General features: G+C 35.3%; 1 protein-coding gene across 1 annotated transcript; it reads left to right on the top strand.

Moving 5' to 3' along the window:
- Window positions 1-13,648: 13,648 nt before the first annotated feature.
- On the top strand, window positions 13,649-14,902 carry LOC134278461 (uncharacterized). Its single transcript, XM_062760777.1, has one exon. It carries the CDS (start codon window positions 13,649-13,651, stop codon window positions 14,900-14,902), a length of 1,254 nt encoding a protein of 417 aa, XP_062616761.1.
- The last annotated feature ends 724 nt before the right edge of the window (window positions 14,903-15,626 follow it).

Genomic DNA, 15,626 nt, shown 5'->3' on the forward strand with positions numbered 1-15,626 from the left:
CACCTGATGTAAATAGACTGCGCTGAATTTTAAATATTTACATCTCAAAATAATGAACAGTTCAAATTCTAATTAAAACTGTTAATGGAAAAGCTTTCAGTGAGTAAACTGTGTAGAAAAAAAATCAACAGACACTTAAAAGGTTGTTATCAACAGAGAGAGTAACAAGTAAAGGATTATTGGACATTAGGGGGGCCTCAGATAACTATTTCTTTATTTAAAAGAAACAGAAAGTGAGATGATTCTTACAGATATGCTAAAATGGCCCCGAAAAATGAATAATGTCGCAGTTATCAAACAATGCGATCAAACACTTTGATATTTGGACAAGAGCTTCACCTTGCACAAAAGGTCTATAGGCAAAGTTAGTGAAATTATTAAAAAAAAAAACTTTCACCTGGAAATGATTCTTAAAAGTAAATTTTCAAAGAAATAAATGAAAATCTGTACCTTTTGCTGCATTGTGACTGGTAGGTCTCAACAGGCTGCTATAATCCCTGCCACTTCAAACAAAGCCATAAAAATGCTGGTAAACATGTAATAATGCTCTGAACACAAACTCGGGGGATGACAAAATCAACACTACTGCATTCTACCAACTGGGCCTCCCTTTCAACCTTCTATTCACCCGTGTTTACCCACAATTAGTAACTCAACAAGCACCAATCAGCCGGCAACAAGAGGACCCAAAAGTTCCCAACAGTCCCATGATGCAAACAAATCATAAAAGTTTGGCTGCCATTAGCGGCCTCCATCAGTGGCCCAGATTGGATTATATTTACTCACTACGGTAGACCTGTTTGTTCTGTGGGGAGATAATAAGCTCTCAAATTACATTATGAACTTGTGTTGCCACTTCCCTGACTAAGGTTCCATTATAGGTATATATAATACATCATATGAAATCAAATCTCTATCATGCATCCAATTAAATAGAAAACTTGTAACCTGATGGTCCCTTCCGACTTGCAATTCTAGCTCTATATGGTAAACTGGCATAAGACACACCATCATTTATTCATAAACTAAAAATTAATTAAATAATGTCACATTAATTTTAACTAATAGTGAGACTCACTTAAAAATTTGTGATAACTTTTAAATGTATTGATTGTGTCACACTGTAAAAATCACCCACATGGTGCAGAGGGAAGAGCATTTTCTCTAGAGTCACAAATCAGCATGATCAGTAAGGAGTCAATCCTTTCATTGCTGGTTCATATGTACTATGTAGCAAGGAGACTGGTCTTTTGGATAAGCCCATATATAATAGTCCCTTAATTGACACAGTAGTTCGAAAAAAGTACCTCATTGCTCAATGGCTAGCAGTGAAATTTGAAAATAAATAAATTTAAAAAATACACAAACTTTTAAAGAGTAGAAATTACCTCCTCAATAGCTCCTAAAGTAAGCCCTTAGTTGTGCACACTCCTATGTTCACTAGTCCTATATCCCCAGAAGAAGAGGTCTCCCTTCCTTTAACTGTTAATTTCTACCAATGCTCTGTTTGTATAAGGACTTACTACAGAACACATCAGAGCTCCAATCCGCCAGGCAAAACACATCTTTTCTATCGGCAGAACAATTAACATTTAAACCTTTACACAAATACCCCGCATATTTTTAGAAAGTGAACTGAGGATAGGGTTTAACATTGGAACATATTTGTTATCTTGTGCATTTCACAAAGAAATTCATTATATCGGGCAGGTACTCCAACAATATGTAGTCGATGAGACCAATGTATACCCTCAGATTTCTCTTGTGTTTGCAGATTAAAATCAGTTTGCATTAAAGGCAATATAAACAGCAGTTTGCACTTTAGAAATGAAATGAGAAAAAGTTTCCAAAAAGGATTACGATTGTGGATTCCTTTTTACGGGATTGACAGTGTTGCGGAGTGTAATCACCAATTTAAATGAAATCATTCATCAGAAATGCAAATATATCACCAGACCATTTATCAGGTTTTCGCTTCCAAATGATAAAAATCTTGATTAAACTAAAATTTAAATTGAACATGGTAGTATAAAGCAGCTGATAAAGGAACCGGAAATGATAGGTAAAATTTTTGACAATCCTAAATATGATATAAATGACATGTACTTATTGACAGGTTATTAATAAGCGATTTACATGTACGATACAGCAGTGACGTAACCTACGAAAACTTCCGAGATCAGCACACGAAAAAGTTACTGAGGAGTGATCTAAAAATTGTCAAAATGTGAGATGTTCGGCTCCCGATACTAAGCTACATAACTGTCCCCCATAAATATGTAAAGACACATGGCTCCGGTGACAAAATCTGGTGTAGGATCTGATAAAATCAGAGAAAAGAAAAATGAACTCCATTGCCTTAGTCCTATGTTTGTAAAAATCAAATATACTAATCAAGGTCTGAAGAGGTGGAACAAACAAAATGACAAGGGGATTAAGATAGATAAACAAAAACAGACTTTATCTGGCTGATAAAACACAACTCTCCGTAGGAGACAAAGCAGTGAATCACACAGATAACAAAAGTCTACATTTAATGAAAATTCCTACATCACAGTATTGAGGAGTTACATGTACATGTGGAGGGGGTAGAGAGAGTGTCATCATTACATTAGTATGTGTCAACATGAAAGTCAGAAAGAGTACAATATGCCAGCAGCAACAACACCCACCCATTATCTGTCAAATCCCAGCTCTGTATGCAGAAAGATTCTGAAAGGAAAAATTCCAGTAGGGAAAAAAAAGAGACACTGAACATATGGTGATCAGTTGGGTTTGATTACCAGTGGCCAGTTGGTTCAGTGGTAGAGCACCTGACTAGTCAGAGGGCCCAAGTTTGAATCCTGGTTTGGTCCATTACATTTTCTTCTCTAAATTGTACAGTTTTCCTGAGAAGGGGAGTATTTATCAGGAGCTCTTGATGTCCACCATTATCCTTAATTATAATGCAATGATACAAAGGATTGTTCTTTATTACCTAGTATATATATTCACTAAATGTTATGCAACAAAATGAAGTAAAATTCATTACTTAATATAATCATTCATTTTTTTTTTCTCCTTGATTTTCTTCACCAGCAAGACTGAAGTATTTTTTAAAATTTCACCAAAGTATCTAGGTTTTATCCCCCCCCCCACCCCCAAGTGACAATAAATCATTATGAAATTTAAAAAAAAAAATTGCCAGCATCCTTTTCCCCATAACTTTGTTAATTACTTCAACACAATGTTGATAATTACCCATTTTAATTTCTTTGAAGTAGCTGTGACAGTAGACAAATTAACTGATCCAATCTTACCTCATTAAGACCAGGCAGACATCCCTTTGATTTGAAATTTAATGTTGGAAATTTATCATCATTTCTGGGAAAGCGGGCACCTGAATTGAACAATTACCTGAGCAGAGGTGAACAATTACCTGTAGCCAGGTAATCAATAGCTGAACCAATCAATCACCTGAGTTATCCAATATAAATAAAGCCCCTCCAGAACCCGCATCCAGCTCTCCACAAAGCATCTGATGTAACAGGACGTTTGTTTTTGTTCTCTGACACCATATTTACTAATTAATAAGAACAAACAATTAACAGACTCGTTACAATCTATCCATAGTGCCCCCTAGGATTTATCTGTAGTACTTGAAGCATTGTCAGGTTTAATAGCTTGTAAAGTCGCACTTCTACAACATACTCTATCAAACTAAATAAATAATTTGTGGCAAAAAGAACACAGAATTGTATAAATCCCTAACTGAACACAATAACTCCGTCTAAATTTGTAACATATTGCAGTTTTCAAGTAATATTATATGAAGAAATCTTCAAATTTTGTCTGCAACAAAAATTGATATTTTCTAAGGTCCATTTCATTAAAAGTGACATTAATTGTATTAAATACAATTTTATTTTTCAAGTATTATTATCATGATTATTGTTTGAGCTCAAGTCAAAAGAAGACATCAGAATTTGTTCAATGCATGCAGGGGGCTGCTTGTCCAGACATTTCATTAGCCACTGCAATCGAGACCCACTCGGGTCTGAATTATTTAAACTAATGCTATTTCTGAGCACAAAAGATCTGCGTTAATTCAATAATCGGCCTCATCCTGGAGAAAAAATGTCCCGGCTGAATGATGCTAATTCCAGCTTGTATAAATAATTTTAGTTTATTGGCAATTATAAAATTGTGTTAGGAATCTAAGGTTCTCAATTCCTTGGATAAAAGAGGACCTTACTTCAACCATGGAGACTGGACGCTGTGTTCCCATGACAATCAATATTAGTTACACCATAAACAGGCAAAACGCAGGAAATTCAATCATCTATTGGACTATATAGTTCAGATATGCAAATAACACTAATGAGGCATTCACTAAGGCTAGAAGAATAATCAAGGAAATTGTTTTCTACAAGCACCTACATTTATTTGATTTCCAGGGTACTTAAGCTACATTTTAAAGAACTACAAATAATCCATTCCAATGAATGTAATGCTGCTTATTTTTTTGTATATACACTTTTATGTTTGTTTTTAATAAGTGCCCCCCTTCCCTCAAAGAGGCATGCTTTCTTAAATCATTTGACTTAAGGCAGCAGTCTATAATTTTTTTTAAAAATTGTGTAAAGTGAGACTCTAAGACTCTGTATCACTTCATCATTGTGTCTTGTATGGTGTCCACAATGACTATTAAACTGGTTCCCACTTGACTGATGAGACGTCGCTAGTGTCCCCTGCTTGCCCTCTGATGTCACGATGATAGCGTTCCGCTAAAGGACAATCTCACAGTTCAGTAAATATCCTTTATTTCTTTTACAGTTTTTGTTTCCATTTTTTGCCTCTGTAATTATTTTGTGATCAATTTCCATCATATTTTTTTCTTTAGCGAAAAAAAAAAATTTAATTGAGAAGGAAACTAGTTAGAAATAATGAGGAACTGTGACAAATGTGGAACTTGTGCATCATCAATCTTTGTGTGATAATATGATTTAAATGCTCAAACTGGAAACTTTGTAATAGTTTCTGTATTTTTCTCAGGAAACAGGAATTATCTTGTTCTATTTGTGTTTCTTTGATTTCAGGAAACTTCTCACCACAGAAGCTTGGTCAGGAAGATGAGAGAAAATGATTGAGACACATGACCACATTGACACTCCTCACCATGATCACTTTGATCACAATTGGTTCTATAATTTTTTTAAACACTTTTTCATCTTATGTGCATGGTAAAAAGTTGATGAATTTATCTTGTTCCTACAACTTTTATGATATCGTTGAGTGCAATAATCTTATTGTCCCCTTATAAAATACTGAGGACATTGACACCATTTTGTTACATAACATAAATTAAGAAGCTTTATACAAAGAGCTGAAGAATCAATATTTCATTTTATAAAACTGTCCATGCATCTCAAAACTGCAATGAGGGATTATATACAGCCCCATAAAATGCAAAGAAATGTTTGCTTCATCAACACTGAAAGACTTATATCAAGATTTCAAAGAAATGCCCATTTAAGTACATAAAATACAGAGACAGTAAACAGCACCAATCCCAAAGCTTCACAGAAAAAAATAACACAAACGATGAGCAGAGAAACAAGGACATCTAAAACATCAGAGGTGGGATCAGGAGCCATAAAGGAACATCCCCTGTCAAACTAATGTTGCATATGATTTTCTTTCTCTCATATTTATCCTGATATTGATATTTCTTGATATTCTAGGAATAAGACATAAAGTTCCCTAAATTAGCCTTAATTTTTTTCCATAAATCATCTTTCAAATACTACAGTAATCCTCTTTGAGAAAGAGAGAGAGAGAGAGAGATTTTAAAGGCAGTTAAGGTTCAATGGTAGAGTTGCTTCTTAGATGACCTCTCCTCCATGGCTCCATGACCCATTTCCAGAGTCCAAAGATAAGCAGTGCCACCACTGCCAGTCTCTAATAATTCTCACATTTCAGAAATAGACCAGTCTACCTCCACAACTGGAGGTGCTGGGACTAAAAATTCCTCCAATGACTGGAGAGCTCCTTATCTTCACAGTCACAGTCTTCTAGAGCTCTTACAATGGAGACCCAGTAAATCAGAAATCAAGATTGACAATTCCTAATTAAAACAATCATCTTCCATGCAAAAACCCATTTGGACTGGTGATTTGAAATAATTTGCATATCTTCTCAATTATGGTGGTTGATGGAGAGTCAATCTGTTACAGAGACTGAAATTAATGGATTTTCTTGCCAGAGTAGTCAGTAACCTTCTTAAAGTCTAGAAATAAACAATTTTTATTATCACTTACTCCTTAATTTCAAAAAAAATTATCTGTATATTGGCACTCTATTCCATGTAAAACAATAACTATGTTCATGTAGATAATTCCTTCTCAAGAAAGTTCACTTTAAAATCGGCATATTAAAAAGAAAACCTAAATGCACCACGTAATCATTATCTTGTGCAATCTTTTTTTCCTTTCATTTTGAAATCAGAGTTAACTCAGAAAGGGAAGATGTTGGCAACATTGTAAATTAAACATAAAAATGCTAAGACTTTATATGACTCAACTCAGCAATGTTTTGGATGTAATTTATGTTTCTCTGGGTCCCTGTAAATTTTAAGATAACACAAAACACAATTAGGGAGGTACAGTTACAATGACACAATGTCCCTCGTAAAGAAAATGTGCTGCAAGGAAATCTTACCCCCAAATACCTCGGGCCCATGCAGCTCTGACACAATGCAGCCAACATACCTAACTCGTCAGACACAGGGAACTTTAATTATTACCTAAGATTAATGCAATCAAGGATCAATTTCCCCTAAAATCCTGGGATCCAATGATCAGAATACAGATCACACAATAGTCCTTTGTATGGTAGAGAGCAGCTTGGCTACAAGAAAGAAGCAATTTTGTGCCCTCTTCTTAATAAAGTCATGAAAATGTTTAACCTTTTCATACCCAAAACAAATTTAACATTTTACATAAGCTCTGTTTTGTTTACTGCGTGTCTTATGTGCAACAAAACCACACTTTGATAAAATTCTTGATCTGTTCTAATAGCAGCTGGGTTTCATTTTCCCAGAATCTATCAGCAATCACTGATAAAACAACTTTTTGAACATAAATCTAAACTTCAATTGACACATGATTTTTGCTATCTTACAATGAACTCAGATCATTCTGATAACTAACACATACATTAATGTCAGGCCGTGTTGAAAAATAAATTTGAAGTCTCCGAATTATGCTCCCTTTTCCCAATTACTTTTGATTAGATTGAGATTATCATGAAGAACGAGAACAAAAATATATGGCTTACCTTTCAAAGTTGTTGTCCAAAAAAATCAGGAAAGAGAGTCTTCATAGCTCCACAATTCATTTGGAAAGTATTGAGTATTGTACAGCTACAAAGAGAAAAAGTCCAGAGTTAAACAGAAATAGTCTACACGCTTCCTCTGTATTGTATCAAGGTGGGAGAACTGATCCAGTTTGTAAATAATGACAACACACACACAGCTATTGGACAGAGTGAAGCCCTGGACTACAGGTACACAGATAAACCCGTCTTAAACCTTCACCAAAGATAAAGTCCTTGTCACCTGCTATCACGTATTTAATCTCAAGAAGCTCTTTTTTTCTCCGGAGTCACAGAAATGTGGCTAAAGTCGTTATAGAATTAAGGGATCCCTCCTGCTGGACTTGGTCAATAAGTAACTTCTTTGAGAGGACTTTTCACCGTGTCTTATAAAATGCTCTACCGACTGTCTCCTTAAATCTACTTCTACTGTGATAACCCAGTATGTTATCTCAGAAAGAAAAAAAAATCCCTTCACTGATTTATATGCAACTTCACTAACAATTTACCCGTCAATAACTTATCCATTCATCCAGTCAATTTTTTAAAACTCAATTTAAATAGGGGGAAAAAATATCTTCTCTACTAGCGTTGTTGGTTCATTGTGCGGACGGCCTAATTGAGACACACATACACATTCAATTTGTGTCAATTGAGGCTATTAACTTTCTGAAATACCTCTTGTGTAAGAGAATCGGTGTTTTGTTGTAAAGAAGGGATGCCTCTGATAATTACTCTAAATTCAAAGCTGGAATTATTTTGAGAAATTGAAAATGGAAATCGATTTTTGACTTTACTTAAATTAAAACGCAAATGATTGTTTCCACGTAAAAGGAATTAAATTTTCTTTTTGTCTGTGCGTGTAAAATCATTTTAAAGCCATATTTCTTGCACAATAGGGGTTGCTCATAAACATGCATTTTAACTAATAGCTCTGCTAATTGTGAAATATATCTTTTAGAAATTACTAAAGAGGCTCGGAGAAGCCATAATGCCGGCATGTCAGGCAATGTCTTCATTGATCGGCCACGGACGTAAAGAAGAAAGCCCGACAAGATACCATCCTCAAGGAGAGGTCTATCAGACTGGTAATGTAAGGAGATTTTGGTAAGAAGCAGTATGGAACTTTCATAAAAAAAATAAATTAATAGTTACATTAACATCTGCTGTCCAGCAGAAACCATACAAAAGAATAAACTATTGCAACGGTAGATGCTAGATTACATTTACCCTATACAGATACTGCCTACCTTTGACAAGAATTACATCAAAAATTTATCTCCAACAAAAAGGGGTATAGCACCTTAAATATTATATACTAGTACCCTACGACAGAATAACCGTTTAAGTGATGTGGTGGTATATCTTGGTCCATTTTTAAGTGGCGTAGTAGTGTACCATAACTCGGTCGGTAGGTCAATGCCACAGGTGCCACATACCTCTGCTGCTTGTACATTTCCTAGTTAACACCTGTTTATTGTTCAGACACCTTAACCATTGTACTGTTTGTTTACTTACAACTATAAACCATCTCAACATTGGGATAATAAGTACCCTCAAAATCAAGTCACTGACCGACTAAAAAGCCAGCAATCCTCCCCAAGACACAAACCATCTTAAAATTCCATTTACTAAAATAAACTCAGACAAGCTTTTTAATCAACTGACAAGAAAAGGCTTTTTTAATTTACTTACAAAGGGGTTTCCTGTCTAATTCTTCATTCACACTTTTTCATGACATTATCATATTGGAAGGTAAATGTTTTGCACTTATTCTTTGGACATCAGTCAGAAACCAATGATTCAGAAGTTTTCTTTTTCAGTTCAATATAAGGATCACACTGTATTTTTCCCTTCTTTCTGCATGATGTTCATCTGATGTAAAGACAAAGTCAGATAGATATAAAAACTCAACACAACAGATTCGATGGAAAGACAAAATTTTCCAATAAACAATTGTTACAACAGATGTTCCTAGAATGATGGGTCAGTAGGGAAACTTCATCAGAGCTTCTAATGTTTACAGAACCTAAATAAACATGTACCTCTGTCTTTAAATCAATACTACTCCCTCTCTTTACTTGACACAAATTTAAACTGTCTTTTAGTACTTTGTTCATAGTGATTAAGTTTTACTGCTTATCAACTTCTCATCACCCATCCCCCAACTCCAATCTTCTTAGTGTATTGACAGATAATAACCAGCTACTAGTATTTCATTACTTGTCCAGGAGATGCAACAAATTTTGAAATGGAAAGGGTTTATTTTCTAATAAATCCCTGGACTGACTAGTTAATGCACATTTCGAGAAGTTAAACTATAATATCCTAGCTCTGCTAGATTTCAATATACACCAAAGCTTCTTCAGATCTTGGTTTAAGATGAGATAAGCTCTACAAAACAGAAAGTGCTGCAATCAATTCCAGGGCATTTATCCTGAGAGAACTTTTAAGTCTCTTTATTCACCTCAAAGACATCAGGAAATTCCAGCATATGCACATCATTTATTTTAAGAACCCAGTCTTACAGGATCCAAGACACATAAAGCCGTGACCTGCAAGTGATTTCTAATGGATAATGCTGGAGAAATAAGCTCTTAAAAAGGCACAAAGGAATCGACTCAAATGAAATGATTATGCGTGAATCATGAAAACTGAACATAGGGCTTTTTGGTTGGTTTCAAGTGAACAAAATTGCACCTGATTTACCAGTGTATAAAGGTGTATCATACTGTCTGATGTATGCTGATGGAGCCACACTGCCTACAGATAGATTCTCACCGATGCCAGAGGACCTTCTTTTGTTAGCCAAGCAGAAAAACAATGCAGTGTAACTTCTTAATGTGCAGAAAGACTGATAGATTAGGGGGCTGTTTACATATAGATCAGGTATCTAATTGTGGTCAACACTGAAAGATTACATCACTCTTAAATGTTTTAAATTTCTACTGTAACACCAAAAAACAGGAGTCACTGCAGACTCACTAACCATACATCTTAGTGAAAAGGTGAAAATCAACAGATTCTTAAAAGGACAAAAATTGACCTTGACCTCAAAAATATTTGTTTGGAAGGTCAATCTCAGGTTTTAGAACTTCACAGGTTGCGGTATCAACAGTACAAACCAAAACCATTTACTGAAACCTCTGACCTCATACTTGCAAATTTGTTAAAATATTTTAAAGTCCATATGACTAATGTTTTAAAATGTTTGTTACATGCTCATTATCTCTACATGATACACAATAAATATGATACAAATTACCTCATCAGCTCCACAAAGCAGCTGCCAATTCTCTAGTTAAACAATATCAGTGCCCCAGCAAAGTAATGAAATTTGATCACTTTTTTTAATGTTACAGTTTTTCAATCTGTTAGAATTTGATCACTTAACAGTTTCAGCTGTTGAATTGGAGCAAGAGTATGCATTACGCAGCCATAAAATATTCAGCACATTAGAAAGATAAGACTCTCAGATAGAGCAGTTAGCTGTAATAAATAAAACAGTAACAAATCTTCATAAAAATCTCTCTCTCCATCTCCATAAACTTCACACATAAACAAAGAGTAAATGACTGGTTATTTTTAACATCCCCCTTGTGTTGGGATTCTTATTAAAAACAATCTTCTCTGGTCATATATCATAGAACAGTCATAAAATAGGGTTGATCTTAAATAATTTTCACCAAGGGAATTCCAAATGAGATTGTTTTTATTTTCTTTGATATATAAAGCAGAATACTTTCATCATAATTCATAATTCATTCATGATTTTCCTTTATGTAGTTGAATACAAAATCAGAGACAAGTGAAGTACAATTAAATTGAATTTAAACTTTTGTCACCAACAAAAAATAATGTCCACAGATGTCCTTTGAAACTAAATTCATACACTAACAATTGTCTCACATATGTGGCAGAAACAAATCTCTCTAATTGAGGAGTCTTTTGTTGGAGCCTCACAAAGTGCAACATGTTGCTGGGTCAATCAGCTTACCGTCTTTACGCCCTGATGTACCACAAATAGGACTCAAATCTGCCGATCAATGCCAAATAAACAACTAATTAAACTGCAACAAAAACTGACTGTCTGCCACCACGGACAGAATGGAGGGATAATTTGTGCTCCATTGTTGTGGGACACCATGCGGGGCCTTAATCCTCCCAGGTCTCCGGTATATACTGGGGGACTGCGAGATATCATCTGATTGGTCAGTCTAGCTAGAAAGTCTGCTTCCTAAAACTAATGGCCATAGTTAAATTTACCTGAAAGTGGGCTAGAAAAGTCTGCATGATCCATGAAATTGACAGGTCAAAGCCTAACGAATATGGTCAAATTTTACCTCAAAGTGGACTTGATGATTGCAAATATAGGTATATCCATGAAGAACTTGAGCTGGGATTATTGTAGGTCTTCAAAATTTGAAATACTATTTTTTTGCCCTTTTTCAAGACATGCTTTATAACGGCACCGTGTAATTCATGGACTGGAGTCTTGGAGTGGAGTTATGGAGTGGAGTTTGGAGTGGAGTTATGGAGTGGAGTTTGGAGTCAATTTTTGGAGTCTGAGAATTTTCTTTAAATATAATTATGCAGAATTTTTTTTTCAGAAACGGCATTTGTATGATTGTCTTCAATATTCTAAAATAATTTATTGGCAAGATAAACCTCTAATTTAATATTTGGTACATTTGTATATACATGTACATTGTAAGTATGTTGAACATTATTATTGAACTAATAACCACCTAAATCAAAATTAATCGATAACTTCCTACAACTACTAACCTAAATAAAACTGATTGATAATGTGGTCAAAGACCTAATAATTGTAATAAACAGATGTAATATCTGAGAACAACAAAGTCAGCTAGGGGTCATGTCACTACATGTAAAAAAAATAAGTCAATTAAAGCAAGGTAATTTTTCAGTTTATTATACCCCTCTTAAAAACCAGGAGGGTATATAGTAATGAGATGTCTGTCCGTCCATCTGCCTGTACCTCAATCCGTCTGTTACGCTTTGTTGTACCCTCAGGGAATCTTTATTATATAATGCCAATGTGCACTTCCTATTTTACTTTTTGATCCGGCACATATTTTGGGTTTCCCATAGCAAAACATGGAAACTGCCATTATATTCATATGTGAGGCAGGGGTATCATTTATGTCAAATAAACCAAAAAAAATGAAAAGAGGGTGCAGTGTGTTCCGCTTCAACGATTTTTTATGGTTGTAAGGCACTCGTATCCCTTATGCAATACTCTCAGAATGTTTAGGGTTTTATTTTATAAGACCAACATAAAAACAATAGAGGTTATTATGTATGTGTACAAATTTCCAAAAATCAAACAACCTTGTAACAGTTTACTAATCTACATATACAGCTGTGTGGTACAAATCCTGTAAAAGTTTCAACAGACATAACAGAGATGTGAGAGAAAGATATATTTTAGATTAGGGGTTTTTATCACCTTCCAATTATGCACTGAAAGCAATTGGGTTCATAATTGATATAACAGTTAAATTTAATTAAACAGGATATACTGTCACTGTTTTAGGTAGCATAATAATTAATAATGAAAGATCTTTCAGTTACATAATCTCAAAGAATTGTTATTCTAAGTGTTACACTCAAAAATTGAACCCAATCATAGCGATGTCAACAATTTATTCCATGCGTGTAACATTGACAAGAATTAACTGAAGACTGAATAAAATTTCACTTACAAAGGATTATGAATATGAAATCTATGACTAAATGGAATTTACGGAAAGTTACACAGTTTCCACGGACAGGATGTGAATGAAGCTAAAATATACATAAATAAAGATAACGTAACCAGCTTGATAATTACATTGAAACAAAAGTCACGAGAGTCCCTTAACTGGAAGAGTTGTAGCAATTAAAATATCAAATTGTTAGGTGAACTGTCAAATTCGTTTACCGGTACTCACATCTGGTTGATAAACTCAAAATGCTGAGTTAGAAAGAATAAAGGGAAATGATATCTATATAGATAATTAACAGAATTTTGGATTTTTGGGGGTAAAATCAAAGTTCATTTCAATATTTACACTTACCTGCCTCCTTAACTATTTGCAATTTCCCTCTAGTTCCCCATACAATGCGTCGATATATTTTTTAGAGTAACTACGGTATCACCTCCAGTTATCCCCCTTAACTATAACTCTTCAGTTTTCTCTCGACGCCATATTGGACATGCGGTTTTCCTCATACAGTGCAAAATAAAGTTTATATTGGCGTTTTTGGAAGCGTTTATCCCGTTGTAATTATGGAGAAAGAGTTTAAAGACTGTTCTAAATGTTCGGGTAAGATGAACATTCTAGATGATCACGTTTTTTGTTATAAACATCGTCTCTGTAACGAGGCCTTTCCATGTGACACTTGTAAAACCTGGTCAAAGGAACGGCGGGATAAAATAACGAAGATGATCGAGAAAAGTGTACAGAAAACAATTAAAATGAACAGTAGGGTGCCTCAGTCCGTCTGTGGAGACGGCATGGCAGTGCAGGACGTAAGTCCGTCTGTGGAGGCGGCAGTCCAGGAGTCAAACGACAATGCCTTACTGAATGCCGAACGTAACAGACCCGACGTCGTGGATTTATCCGCAATTATTCAAGAACAAGTAAGACAGCAGGTCGAATTGTTACTTAAACAAAAGAATGTTGATGAAAATTTTAATGATCAACATAACATATCGGCATTGGCAGCAAACGAGGCAAGGTTGACCAGAGGAAATGAGACCACCAATTCCAAAACGGCAACCATTAGCAGACCTCATTTTGACAAGTTTAAGGCTTATGATGAACATATGTCAGCCTTTGAGTCCAGTGTTGCAGATGTGTTGTCTGTTAATGCACGAGATAATGATTTTGAGGATATAGATTCTAATGCATCATTTGGTGGTTTGTGTACCAATTCAGATGCGGCCGTAGAGGTGCCTTTTGGTGCACCAGATTCTTCTGATCCACTACAGTGGAACGGTTTTGTTTCAAAGATGGCAAAAGTGCTCAATATTGATCTTGAAGCTGAGGATCCATTAGAAAATGAAAGAAAATCATTTATTTCTTCGCGATTGAAGGGAGACAAGAGTGACAAGAAAAAGTCTCTCCTTAAAATGCCTATTGAAGGAACACTCATTGATATGATTAAGACGGTTGAGAAAGAAGCTACTTCGGGGCATTTGAAAAATAGGTCAGTACGTGGCAGAGATGATAAAGCATTTATGGTTAAAAAGGATGACTTTGACGCCTTTTGTAATCCTCCAAAGTTGGATGACAACATTGAGGAGGGATTAGTAGTAGGCCAGAAGGGTAGTTTTGGAAAATCAAAAGTGAATCTTTCTCCTTTTCATAAGGAGTTAGATAATGACTTTCGGCGAATTGACAATTCAGCAAGAGCCTTATTCAGAGCCATTTCATATGGCACTATGATAGCAGCTTTCTTAGATGAGGCTGAATGTGAGGATGATGAGTGGAAGGACGTAAAGCCCTCATCAACTGTTTCAGAAGCATGGCTGATTTGACAGCAAGAGTGATGGCAAATTCAGTCTTGAGTAGAAGAAAAGTTTTTCTTAAAAATGTAGATTTTATAAGCAAGGCAACGGAGAAGAAATTGCTAAAACTACCCATTTTTGGCAACCAGTTGTTTAATGGACAGTACTTTGATTCTCTCCATACTTCTGCAGAGAATCTACGAGATGCTAGAGAAACCCAAAATGTTTACAACGCATCAAAGGGTTATAATAAGAACTACAAGAGTAGAGAGAATAGGAACTCTACCGAGTTGAGCAGAAAGAGGAAAGCAGATGTAAATGAGACCTCTGCTCATTCTGCAAAAGTCCCTAAGTCTAATGAGACTAATGCCTTAAGTTCTGATCACAGCAAGGACAATTTTCGTTCAGGACAAGGGAACAGGAAAAATTCTTTTTCCAGGCGAACCTTTGGGAACCAGAAAGGGTTTCCAACTCCAAGGAAGTAAATCTCGTAAACAGCCAGTCTGTAAATATGTTTCCCCAGGTAGGGGCACGTTTGCTAGAATTCCACAGGAAGTGGACCGTAATCACGCAGGATCAGTGGGTAATAGAAACCCTAAGGGAAGGGTTAAAATTGGAATTAATGATTCAACCCAATGTAAATATCAAGGAAACATGTGTACCAAGATATGGTATTCACGAATCAGTTATTTTAGCAGAAATAAACATGTTGTCAGGAAAAAATGTTATAGAACCTGTGCCTGCAGGGCAAGAA

The sequence above is a fragment of the Saccostrea cucullata genome, unplaced genomic scaffold, assembly GCF_032062105.1.
Source record: "Saccostrea cucullata isolate Sc308-1 unplaced genomic scaffold, CSIRO_AGI_Scuc_v1 ctg459, whole genome shotgun sequence".
Classification (NCBI taxonomy): Eukaryota; Metazoa; Mollusca; class Bivalvia; order Ostreida; family Ostreidae; genus Saccostrea; species Saccostrea cuccullata.

What these genes read in the sequence shown, in the direction of transcription:
- LOC134278461 (XM_062760777.1), top strand. Translation starts at nt 13,649, where the DNA reads ATGGAGAAAGAGTTTAAAGACTGTTCTAAATGTTCGGGTAAGATGAAC.